This window comes from Ictalurus furcatus, chromosome 3 (assembly GCF_023375685.1).
Source record: "Ictalurus furcatus strain D&B chromosome 3, Billie_1.0, whole genome shotgun sequence".
Taxonomy (NCBI): domain Eukaryota; kingdom Metazoa; phylum Chordata; class Actinopteri; order Siluriformes; family Ictaluridae; genus Ictalurus; species Ictalurus furcatus.
The window spans coordinates 25960507-25973886 of record NC_071257.1 but is presented as its reverse complement, the minus strand read 5'-3'; the positions used below and the strand labels follow the sequence as shown (position 1 = coordinate 25973886).

General features: G+C 36.5%; 2 protein-coding genes across 2 annotated transcripts; one reads left to right on the top strand and one right to left on the bottom strand.

The window, feature by feature from the left end:
* Positions 1 to 4820: 4820 nt before the first annotated feature.
* sprn (shadow of prion protein) lies at positions 4821 to 5503 on the top strand. Its single transcript, XM_053621436.1, has one exon. The coding sequence runs from the start codon at positions 5090 to 5092 to the stop codon at positions 5501 to 5503; it is 414 nt and encodes a 137-aa protein (XP_053477411.1). The 5' UTR covers positions 4821 to 5089.
* A 1836-nt stretch (positions 5504 to 7339) lies between these two features.
* Positions 7340 to 12219, bottom strand: mtg1 (mitochondrial ribosome-associated GTPase 1). Its single transcript, XM_053621735.1, has 11 exons — positions 11708 to 12219; positions 10558 to 10622; positions 10177 to 10281; positions 10002 to 10088; positions 9846 to 9902; positions 9232 to 9322; positions 9077 to 9138; positions 8702 to 8798; positions 8224 to 8305; positions 7887 to 7999; positions 7340 to 7765 (listed from the first exon to the last, which is right to left on the bottom strand). The coding sequence occupies exons 1-11, from the start codon at positions 11811 to 11813 to the stop codon at positions 7668 to 7670; spliced, it is 963 nt and encodes a 320-aa protein (XP_053477710.1). The 5' UTR covers positions 11814 to 12219; the 3' UTR covers positions 7340 to 7667.
* Positions 12220 to 13380: the final 1161 nt, after the last annotated feature.

Here is a 13380-nt window from a genome sequence, read left to right as displayed (position 1 = left end):
AATGATCATGTTTAGGACAAATAAATATTCTGTATTCATTTTGTAGCAATAATAACAGACAATTTTTTATATATATATTTTTATATTTCATTGTATTAAAGATATTTTGCTAAAGATTTATATAAATAGTAAGCTTACACAAACCATCCACATTATTAGGAACACCTGTACACCTACACATTCTTGCAGTTATCTACTCAGCCTATCATGTAGCAGCAGGACAATGCAAAAAAATCATGCAAATACAGGTTCACATCACACATCACAATGAAGAAAACATGTGATCTTTGTGACTTTAACCATGGTTGGGTTGTTGCTGCGAGTATTTCAGAAAATGCTGAACTACTGGGAATTTTACATACAACAGTCTCTAGAGTTTACACAGAATGGTGCAAAAAAAAAAAAACAACCCATTGAGTGAGCCATAGTTCTGTGGGTGAAAATGCCTTGTTGATAAGAGAGTTCAGAGGAAAATGGCTAGATTGGTTCGAGCTGCCAGGAAGGAAAGAATAACTCAAATAATCACTCTTTACAACTGTGAAGAGCAGAAAAGCATTTCAGCATGCACAAACCTTGCAGTCGATGGGCCACAACAGCAGAAAATCACACTGGGTTCCACTCCAGTAAGCCAAAAAGAAGAAACAGATGCTATCATGGCCACAGGCTCAGAGAAACTGGACAGCTGAAGATTAGAAAAAAAATTACAGATTTTCCCCCCGATCTTCAACAAATGATAGCCTCAGAATCTTCTTCTTGGCTGACAGGAGACTGCTGTGTGTAAAATTCCCAGGAGATCAGCAGTGTCTAGCCCATCTGGCACCAACAACCATGCCACGGTCAGAGTCACAAAGATCACATTCTCCCTCATTTCTGATGTTTGATGTGAACATTAAATGAAGCCCTTGACCTGTATCTGCATGATTTTATGCATTGTGCTGCTGCCACATGATTGGCTGTTTAGATAACTGCATGAATGTGCAGGTATACAGGTGCTCCTAATAAAGTGGATGGTGAGTGTAATCTGTGCATACATTTGAGTTAATGCCCATGTATACATTTATTTCTTATTCAAAATGTATTTTCACTAAATAATTTTTCTTAAAACAAGCAGCTTTCACTTAAAATTCCCCAAGCAGGTATATTTTGCTATTCTTACCTATTCAGTAAGCTTAAGCATCCTGAGTGAATCTAAAAACCTAACTTAATTCAACACACTCTCTCTAAACCTAAACACCCCAACGTTTATCGTCCTCAGCAACCATAATGAAAACGTTTGGCTTTTTAAAACATTTGATCTATTAAATAAAAGCTGCAATTTCCTCATGAGGACCAGCCCAAGGTCGCCCCCCCCCTTTTATTCTACTCTCTCCTCCTTTTCATAAACCGCCATCATTCCACCGGTTTCTGTCATGTATTAACATCCTTACATAACACCTGCATGGTATTTTAACTGCCATATGAGAGCAGGAGAGGTCAACTTTTTGGGAGATTTGGGAGAGCATCCGAAGCGAGAGGCTGAGGTAAGTCCGAATAGTTCACTGATTACAGGCTTTCATAATTACTGGCTGATGTGAGGACGAGCGACTGGAGCGAAATGGCGACTCTGTAAAGAACGCTGGCATCGTACATTTAACAACATTTTTTTTTTTTTTTTACCAACATAGGAATGCTAAATGTGCTATAAATCATTTACGAACGACGGGTTAAATGACTTGGGATCACAGAACATACAAGAGCCGATTAATAAACATCCACATCCGCCTATTTTTGTAACGTGCCATACTAGTTAGTAAGCTAGTATGCATCCGCGGTAATAGTGCCTCAGTGGCCTAGAAAGCTGCTCAAAGGTAGTATCCGGCATTGGGTGTAGTCTAGAGATTATTATTATTATTATTTAATCCTCCCCAGACTCAGGTCATATTAAATACGTAGCCTAAATTAAGGATATATAGTGGTCGAAAAGCTTTCCATCAAACCTGTAATGTGTGCTTAATCCTAGATAGAGTCTACCTGAGTAACTGTGAATAGCCTACAGCTACTTAAATATGTCTAGCATACCAGCTGTGATGTGGTTTTTATTTTTTATTTTTTATTTTTTTGCCACAGTATTATTCAGTTCAATTCAATTTTATTTGTATAACGCTTTTAACAGTGGACATTGTCTCAAAGCAGCTTTACGGAAACATATAAACACAGGTTATAGATTTTAAGTGTGTGAATTTATCCCTAATGAGCAAGCTGGTGGCAAGGAAAAACTCCCTAAGATGATATGAGGAAGAAACCTTGTGAGGAACCAGACTCAGAAGGGAACCCGTCCTCATCTGGGTAACAACGGATAGTGTGAAAGAAGTTAATTATTATTTGTATTTATCCTGGTGGGACAGATTAAACTACAAGTATTATTGAACCGGTTCTTATGTATGGTGCCATTTGTTTTTTCCATATGCTAACAGTAACCAATAAGAACAAACTCTTGAAAATAACTTATTTAGCGAGAAAAATTATTGGTATTCCCACCCATGATTTATCGGACTGTGTCAGTTCATATACGCTCTGGAAGGCACATAAAATTTTGAATGACCCAAACCACCCACTTTATCAATATTTCAATCCCCTTCCTTCTGGGCACAGGTATAGACTACCCATGTGCAGAAAGTCCAGCTATGGTAGGAGTTTTGTTCCTATGGCTATACGAGCGTTAAACACATAGGTACTCAGCCATTGTGATGCCAGATGCATTTGTTATATGATGATCCTGATGTTTTTCTTTTTGTCCCCTTCTCCCCTCTATGCCTGTGATTCTTTGTGATGGTTTATATGTATGATGTTATGTTTTTGTTTTTCTACGCACCCATGGTGGAAACAAATTCCCTCTTTGAGGACCAATAAATTATCTATCTATCTATCTATGTTGCAGATTAGCTCCGTCAAGAACTGTCATTTAGGTCTACATTTTCAGGTTGTTTGGTATTTGTGGAACTATACAAATATCATTTTGTTTTATATTGTACGCATGCAGGCCTAATCATCTGTAAAAATAAACCACACTGCCATTTCATACATCCACAAATCATGCAAGAATTTCAGGCTCTGCAAAATAAAGGCTGCCATTTCGTTTGACCTAGTTTCAGCACAACAGCCAAGCTCCCATACAAACAAGGGGCTATGTAGTCCACTTCAGAAATATTGGCACCCTTTGAATCTGTGGATGTGATAAATACTAATGAATTAATTAAATTTAATAAGGACCAGTTAGCATCTTTTTAAATTATTGTGTAAATTATGTATTGAAATTTTGGGCCATGCTGATATGATAGGATAGGATAAACACAAGTTTTCACATTATCACTAGTATTTCTCATATCTAAGACTAATATTTAGTTAAAGGGTTTTCTGTTCAATTTGATTTGTGGTTTTCTTCCCGCACTTGAATAGCAACACTGAAAGTCGATATGGAAGTGGCTGAATTGCACTACAAAATATATAAGTCTAAAAATACATACATAATGTACAGTATCTAACACTACTTTATTGAATGCAAGTATAATGACAAAGATTTTTATCTTCAATTCGGTATAAAACTGATCACTACAACGTGGTATAAATTAACATGGAAAAATGTGAAAGATTGTGGGTCATTCTTTAGCATCCACATTAGCTAGCAGTGTGAAGTATTTTTTGGTACACATGATCACAATACCACAACGACTGTAATATTCATAAAGAAAAACAAATATATTCTTAAAATTTTGCACATACTTGCATCAGCACTGAAAAGGGAACAGGTTCAGATAAGTAGGTGACTGAGGATTTTATTGTGTTTAACATACCAGTCAGGTGCTAGATATTTGCATGGCACTACTTAAACAAGCTTAAACCAACTATAATCGGAAAAATATATTAAAAAAATGCCTGGCTGATCTCCTGCTAAATAAATAGGGGCCAACTGAACATTAAATATTTAAAGCTGTTCAGTATAACATGACATTGTTACTTTATATACATTCACTGTCTACTTTATTAGGAACATATGTACACCTGCACATTCAGGCAGTTTTCTAATCAGCCAATCATGTGGCAGCACCGTAATGCAAAAAAACCAAAACCATGCAGATATAGGTTAAGAGTTTCAGTTCATGGTTGTTGGTGCCAGATGGCTGTTGTATTTCAGAAATTGCTGATCTCCTGAGATTTTTACAGACAACGGTCTTGATCGTTTACACAGAATGGTGTGGGGGGAAACAACACCTTGTTGTTGAAAGAGATCAGAGAAGAATGACCAGACTGTTTTAAGCTGACAGGAAGTCTAGAGTACCTCAAATAAGCACACTTTACAACTGTGGTGAGCAGAGAAGCATCTCCGAATGCACAACACATCAACCCTTTAGTTTGATGAGGCGCCCCCCCCACCCAAATCTTCAACTGTCCAGTTTGGGTGAGTCTGTGCCCATGAAAGCCTCAGATTACATAGCTAGATAGATGGATATATTTGATTTTTCCCATGAGGGAAATTATCTTACAGCAATATAAAGAATTAACAGTAAAATTAAAATAATAATTGCAAAAAAAAATCAATTAAATAAATATTAAATAAAGATATGTACAACATGAAAAAGAGTAATAGTAATAATAAATAAAAGAAAAAAGGAGCAATAAAATCAGGTGTGCAAAAATGGCAGTGAATAATGTATGTAACAGATGTAGGACATAAACAGTATGTACAGATGGCTGCGCAATATTGTGTTCATCTATCATACAGAGATGAGCTTTTGTACAGTGTTATGGTGAACGGGAAGAATGATTTCCTAAAGTGTTCTTTATAGCAGCGTAGCTGAATGAGTCTGTCGGAAGATGAGCTCTGCTGTCTTTGTTGTGTCATGCAGGGGGTGGGTTGGATCGTCCATGACGTAGAGCAGTTTGTTCAGTGACCTCATAATCGATTATTATCAATTAGCTGTTGCAGCTCTAATTCAAATGTCGTTTTTTCAAGAATTGCAAATCTAGTCTTCTTTATCAATAATTGAAGAGCTACAGACAACCCTGATTTATCATAAAAGATCTGCTGCCTTTTGTTTCAGGCTGTTCCAGAATGAACCGAGCCATAGCCACCTGCTGCATATTCCTGCTTCTCTCTACATTCCTGTGCGACCAGGTGATGTCCAAAGGTGGCAGAGGAGGTGCCAGGGGTTCTGCTCGGGGTTCTGCCAGAGGGTCTGTCCGAGGCAGTGCGCACGGAGGACGCACATCCCGTATCGGTGGATCGTCCTCTGTGAGGGTGGCAGGAGCCGCTGCAGCTGGTGCCGCAGTAGCACTGGGAGCTGGAGGATGGTACGCTTCAGCCCAACGCAAACCAGATGACAGCTCCGAGCATGGGGACGATTATTACAGCAACAGAACAGACTGGGAACTTTACCTCGCCCAAACCTCTAGCGCAGTGACTCAGGATTTCACATATAGTGGACTGTTTTCATTACTACTGCCAGTAAACTTTCTGTTTCCTTGAGGGTAGAATCAGAAGCTTTGAGAGCTTGAAAAGATAAAGTTTACTGTGCATTGTGTATTCCTATTATTTTTTAATACAATGTACGGTGTTGCACTTCATGAAGAAAATTGGTATTAGAAGTTGTAGACTGACAAACAACACCTATACAAGCTTTTGGCAGGACTTAACTGGTTTACATACATATGTTTCAGCAGGAATAGTAGAAAAGAAATATGAGTCTAAATCAAATGAGTAGGTCATATAAAAAGCTATTAAAACTGTGGATATACCACTTCATCACTGTTATGAGTAGAACATGCACAATATTCTGCTTGGATATTTAATCCATATCCACCTCTTTTTTGGAAGCAAAAAAGGCACAAATATTTAAATGTTAAAAAGCCATTTAATAATTAATAATGAAATTTAAACACCATTGAATTACTGCCTTCATAATTTTTCCAAATAAAAATGTAGATTTTTTTTTTTATGTTCACAAATTCAGATTGAATAATTCAGTTTATACATATTCAACCAGTCAAGTTCAGTTTAGGGTGTTCACTTGAGAAATAAAAACAACAATTTAAGCTTCTGGGCTACCCAGAGATAGGCAAAGGCTATAGAGTCTTGTAATGACTTGGAATGAATCAGCACTCAGTCTCTCATTCCAGTCTTTTGAACACTGAAAAGCTATTTCAATATAGATGATTGCTTTTTGAAAACTTTAAATACCAGTCTGAATCAAACACTCTAATAAAACTACTTTTGAATTTCAAGGTTAATTTAAAACAAATAAATACAGATGCGTGGTTTTTCAAGTAACACATTTCAATGCTATGAATTAAAGGGTGTGTAAATTTTAGTATTAAGAATTCAGTGGCTTTTAACAGTCAAATTTTTGTCTCTTTTTTGTTTCCATACTCTAGATTGATAGATAATCTTGCTTCTGTTTTCCTTTGTGAGAGCCATGTGCCGAAGTAAAACATTTTTATGTTAACCTTATACCGTAGTATTTGATATATCACAGTAACAAAATGTTTACTTGCAAACATTCACTCACTTCTCAGCTAGATACTGTACACAACTAAGCCTTATAGGGTTGCTTCTTAAATCGTAGAGTGAGCTGAATAACAAACGCTAGCTAGCAGATCACATACACTGCCTGTCAGGGTACATTATGACAGCTCAACAAAGACTTCAAGTAATCTATAAACACATATAAATCAGTTGATCTGAACAGAAAAGAAATGGTTATGACAAGCCGTTAAGTTACTATTTTTATTATTATTACTCATTTGGTGTAACTGATTTTGTCTGTCTTGTTTGTCAGACAATCTCTTGCAATGCTTGTAGTATATTGTCTAGCGAATTATTAGAACAGGTTTAGTTTATACATTGTACGAACAGGCAATTTATACTAGTTTGTAATCGTTTACACTCGTAATAGAATATTGTTATTGTATTTCTATGTAAGACTTTTAGCAACCGACGACACAAATACATTAAAAGTATCTTTCTATGTAACTTCAATAATTAGTCATGCAATTACAGATTAAACAATATGACAAGACAAACTTGTCCCCCATCTGATAAAACTTTTAGGATTACATATAGATAGCTTTATGTAACTTTTTTCATTACTTATTTCCATTATCTGTGAAGTACTTTATTGTTCAAGCGGTGTTATGAATTCATGTTTTTCTGCCACCAACTTTCACTAAGACTGTGAAATGATTATATGCCCAGAGTTGGAAATGTCACTGCGCGTGTAATTATATATATATATATATATATATATATATATATATATATATATATATATATATATATATATAAAATATGTATGTGTGTATGGGTGTGTGTGTGTGTGTGTGTGTGTAGATGGACTGGGAAAAGTCATAGCTAGAGCATTGTGTAAAAGATTTTTAAATGAAATGATTCACTGTATTACTTATTTATAGGTGCTGTTTTAATATTACATAGAAAAATCTGTTTTATGTAAGTATGTATTTGATTGTTTCCACACAGTATTTAATTTGTATTATATCAGAGAACTGTAAGAAACAGCACCAAAGCATCTTTGTGCAATAGAATTTAGTCAGTATTGATACAGGATAATCACAATTGCCATTACCATGAATATCATGAATCTCTCATCAGCATAAGCAACATGTTTCATGTTTTATTAGTCAAGCATGACTTTGCCCAGCTCTCCTTTACGGAAAGCTCTGATGAAGTCATAGGCTGCAGCGGTGTAGTTAGGCATTCTGACGGTAATGTCGCCTATGGAATTAAAAGTAAAATAAATTGCTTGCAGGCTAAGACTAGTGTTCTCATTTCTGTACTGTAAAGTATTCTCATATGATACTGTATATTGAGTCATGTAATGATATCACTCACTCACCTACTCCTGTGATGGCTTTCACTCGCTGAGTCTTGCCTAACTTAACAGCGATACACTTCAGCACATGCTGAATATCATCAGATGGTGTTTCTAGATCATACCTCTCCACATAGCTGAGAAGACAATGTTAAAACCGGGATTTCTTAATAATAAGTAACGACATTAAGTCTGAATAGCTTTTGCTAAACCGAATGTCTAATGTCTCCAATTAAGGTAAAACAAGTTTTAAAAAAAAATAAAAAATAGAACATTATCTTTGTTTGGTCTATGCAAAAGTATAATTTTTCAGGGATGTGTGGCCAAGAAAGAACATGTCAAGCATCTATATTTTACCTACCCAAACCGCTGGAGTCTGTTGAGTGAAAAAAGCAGATAATCAGCTATGATATCTTCTCCAACCAAGTGGTCCAGTATAGTACCTATTGGAAAACAAAACGAGAATTTCCATACTGCACACCAATTATTAGCAATGTTATTGTTAAGGACCCATCTTTCATTATAAAAGTGTTTGCTAAACAGGTACCCCCCAGATGGTCACATTTTTTGCTCCATCTACCATTCTATCTCACAATATGTCTATACCAAGAAATCAAGAATACTGGCTAATGTCCATTCTGAAACTGAAAGACAGTCCTGACGCACATCTCTATCTGGAACGATCCATACAAAAGGCTCCCTTGAGCATTCCCCCGTGTTTATCACTTTACAATAAACCGCACTGACTGAATACACAGTCAATATGTTGCCAGCTAGTAGAGAGAAATGTGCTGTTCCTAAAAGGTTGGACTGGGAATCACTGCACTACACAATCTTACCACATAAGGCGAGTTTCATCCCTGTCTCTACATTCTCGATCTTAGGAGGCAGCACTCCCGGTGTGTCAAGCAAATGTATGATGGGTCTTTCACACACCTGGTAACAAAGAGTGTGTTCATGAGCAGAGAAGGGCAGATATTTCCAGGCAATCACACATAGGGACGAGCTTGTGATCATGCAAATTCAGGCCATTTAGCAGCAGCATGGAATGTATATGGCAATACATGCATCCATTAGCACCAACTCATCCTAATAACCAGTATACATTCTCATTTAAATCATATGGAAACAGAGAAAAAAATGCAACTGAGAACAATCTGGTCTCATTTAAACACTGGCTGGCTAGACCCCTCTGACAATTGCCATCAAAATACCTGGATTTTGGTGAGGACAGCTTTCGTAATTCCAGGTTCACCTCCAACCCTTGAGGCTTTGCCTAGATTCAAAAAGGGTGCATCCATTTCATTCTTAAGTTTTAAAATAATAAAAATACAAAGACAATTGCAAATATAGAATACGTACAATTTACCTTTTTTCAGGTTTGTTCTTCTTATAGCATTAATCAATGAAGATTTCCCAACATTTGGCACTCCAATCACCATTAGGCAATAACTTCTATTCTGTGCAATGATGGAAATGTAACAAACTCATTTAATTAGCTACTTCCATACAAGTTCCTATTGGAGAATTAGAAATCACCAAATATGGGCAAATAACAGCAAGCAGTTAAACTGAAGAATGGATGCTTTAAGTAAGGAATAAAAGCTGACAGGGTGTGCTGTTATAAGAAAATAATCAGTGATGGGGTGGTGTGATGCAGCCCCATGCAAAGTGAAGTTACTGTACTATTACCAACCAAAAGTGAACTATTTAGCTATGTCAGCACATCCTGGCATGTTTTATTCCTCTTATACCGCAGGAATTTGCTAAAAAATATCACATCATCCTTTATATCCATTTACAGTTACATTTAATGTTGTGAAACATCTGCAAAACAAGTTACTGCGTACATATACAAGAGCTGGAACTATTTTTAGAGCTGCTGTTATAGAAAATTAAACACCTTCTGATCAATCAGGATCAATAATTCTACAGTGTAGTGATAAAACTGTTTTTTATGAAGAAAAAATGAGTACTGCTCACCTCCTCTCTGTGGAAACGAGGAGCGTTCTCTATTAGGTCTGTTACAAGAGGAATTATCTACAACACAACGAGGAAAGTTACCATAAAATACAGTATATGTAATTGTACATTTTCTCCAGTTTGTAAAATGTGACTATATTCTGTTGTTCTGCTCACCTTTTTAACACTCGTGTCTCTTTGCTTTAGACAGTCTGTGAGCAGTACGTTCTTAACGCCATCTCTCTCGAGCTGTTTCAGGATACTCTGAAGAAATAAAGATTATTTCTTTTACATACGCTCTGTTTGGAGGGATATAAATAGAAGCTAATTTTCTTTATGCATATTGCAATACCATTTTGTCTGACGTGTCTGCCAGGTCCATCTTATTCAGTATGAGTAAATGCGGCCGGACATCAAGGTTCTCTTGAAACAAAGGATTTCTTCCAGAAAATGGTATGTTTGCCAGTTAAAGAAACATTTAGTATGGTGTGCAAAGAAGCCATCCAACTATGCCAATGTTGAACTCTATTATTTCAAAGCCCAACAATCAGTGAGTTGAGAACCAATTCGTTTAAAAAACTAAATAAAATTCAGATAAAAAATTTATTACTGAAACCAAAACCTTCAATCAGTCCTAAATTGAATAGCAGTGTTCAGGCAAGAACAAAATGAGAAAATCTGAAAGGCGTGGCCGAGTTACAGGCTAGATGATTTGTACCCTTGAAAAGGATATTCTGGCATCATGGATTTCAATGATGCAGTCAACCTTCCTCAGGCTAGCTCTCATCTGTTTGAGTCCTAACAGACAATACACAGGATGATTACAAAAACAACAACAAGAATCAAGAATAAACAAAAACAAAAAAAAAATGCTACACTAGTCGTAGAAGTTATATAATAGTGACTGGTAAGGTGTGCAATATGAGAAAAACATTACATTACAATACTACTACAATGCTAACCAAGCGCCAGCAAAACCTGTATAGCTGCATAAATTTTTTTTTGCAGTTTTTTTTTTTAATGCAACAGTACTACAAATACATTCTTAAAATTGTCAAATATATTTATACATTTTATTATTAGAATAATACATTTAATAATAATAATAAACTTAAAAATATCCCCACTGAAAAAAACTATAGAAACACTCATAGAATGTGTAATGGTTTTAATGGGAACTGTATTGTGTTAATGGAAACTGTAATGGTCTCTGTGGGTATCTACTGGTAATTTGTTGCCTTCTACTGGTGGCATGTTATGTCTAGTGGATCCCTTTAAGGACCAATAATGGTAATGGTTAGCGGATGGTTTGTAATGGTATTTGTAATGGAAACCATTAGAATTTCTGTGATAGTTTCTTTTGGGGGTTTTTCAGCAGGAACATGTTACAGTTTTAAGAATTTGATAAGATCAAATGAGCTGCTTTTAATCACAGCTTGCAACCGTTATTTAAATATAACTGTAAAAAGACAGCACGATGTCTGTGATGTTTCAGAAAAGCATACTGGACCATACTTTATCACAATATCGATATTACCTCATCATTGTGTCCAGTCACTTCGCCTGGGCAATGAAATATCATTACTGACCATAGCCCATCCATTACTATGCACAGTTTGTTGCTGTGCTGAAAATGATCCATAATTATATCCATTCAATAGTGTTTTTCCCCAATTATGGATGAGGATGGTCTCCAGGCAGCTAATGCTTACAAGGTGCACATCCAACGATTAATGAGTGAATGTACAATGTAGATGCACTTAGCCATTGAGTGTTTGATGTTATGATACGATGTCATGTCCTCATCAAGTGTATAGTAACTAAATAACAAAATGAATCCTTACACAGGACCATATACGTGCACATGAACTTTCCAAACAAACCTTTAGCCATATGTCCAGGGAACCAGTGTGCAACTTGTCTCTCTCCGAAATCAAACACAGTCCTGAACTTGGAAGAAGCGTTGAGTAAAGTGTGAGAAATCCTCATTTCCGGTACGTTAACTAGTCAATTTACTGTTCATAACTCAGTCAGTTGGCCGAGGTTAATCAGACTTAAATGAACCGAATCAATGACTCGGTCATGTGATTTAATATTTATTGGTAATATGCTAAAGCAGGGTGCATTAGTCAAGCTACAGATAAACAGACTGACAAACAAACATAAGCATGCTCTCTGCTCGGGTGACTTTGTTCTTCTGTTGTTCTCCCTGTTTCTCTGAGTTTAATGCGCGCTACCGCCACCTACCGTCGGTAGATAGACTGGACAAGTTTTAATGACATTTCAGATAGGAAATTCACGCATTTTCTGCACATTCTGTGTGTATGCAGTGTATGCCTGGGGTTGCAGGGGGTACTATTAAGACCAAACACTGCATTTATGCCCAAAATTATTAATGCCTAGTTCCTCTTGAACTAAGAGCTATTTAACTTTGGTTTCAGCAGAACAGCAGAGGTTACATGCATTATGCCCAGTGTGTGCTCTGCATATTTACACAGGAAGTACTGAAAAGTTCAAGGTCAGGTGTTCATATCTTGGGGGAAGCCTATCACAAAACAGCATCTTTGTGGCTGGAATAATTATAATAATTATAATGACAAGTATAAATATCTTTCTTTCTTTCTTTCTTTCTTTCTTCACCTTTTTTCAACTTTGTGGTTGGAATACTGTTGATACCAAAACCACTGTTATAAATATGTGAATTCCAACCCAAAAATTAAGCTAGCAATCTTTCTTTCTTTCGTTTTTCTTTCTTTCTTTGCTCACCTTTTTTGCAGCTTTGTGGTTGGAATAATGATGATACCAGAACCACATTGATTACACAGGCAGCTGTTGACCTGCTATGGCATTAATGCCTCTCACAGCTCCTCTGGTACCCTTAAGATTACTGTTTTGCTCCTCAGTGACTAAGGCTGTAGCAAGCTCCACTGGCACCATTAATGAATGCTTAGTGCCACTGGTTCCATATTGTTTTTCTGTTACACCTAATACTACTCAGGCATGCTTGTCTAACACAACCAGAGCCATACAGACCTTCCCAGTGGCTTAGGCTGTAACAAACCCCACTGGCACAGTGCCACTGGTTCCATATGGCATAGGTCAGCTGCAGGGTCATCAGCCGAATACCACTGATTAATAACTTTTTGCTCCTTTAACCCCGGAAGGTCTCCTGGTGGCGGAGCAGTGGCAGGTGTGTGTGCATGTTTGTGTGTGTGTGTCTGTGGATTTGGGGGGGGGGGGGGTTTGGGGGGGAGTCTAATAATACTGTATTAGACTTTGTTAAATAATTCTGAGGACATCTAACTAGTTTATTTAATTTGAATTTAATATTTGAATTTTAATGCTTGCTGTTTAAACTGCCATGAAAAAGGCATTGAAATGAAGGCATATAAGCATTTTATTATGTTAAATTTAAAGACAAATTAAAGTGTAAATACAAACTCTAAGGATATACATGAAATATTTTCATTAAACAACTGCATATCTCAAATAACTTGCAATAGACACGGGCTGTATTGATGTCTGCAAGCTGTTATATGATGTTACACTGTATTAC

Coding starts and splice junctions, on each gene's coding strand:
- sprn (XM_053621436.1), top strand. CDS start 5,090: ATGAACCGAGCCATAGCCACCTGCTGCATATTCCTGCTTCTCTCTACA.
- mtg1 (XM_053621735.1), bottom strand. CDS start 11,813: ATGAGGATTTCTCACACTTTACTCAACGCTTCTTCCAAGTTCAGGACT. Junction 9,903..10,001: donor GAGACACGAGTGTTAAAAAG/GTGAGCAGAACA, acceptor GTTGTGTTGTAG/ATAATTCCTCTTGTAACAGA. Junction 8,306..8,701: donor GATGAAACTCGCCTTATGTG/GTAAGATTGTGT, acceptor GTTTTCCAATAG/GTACTATACTGGACCACTTG.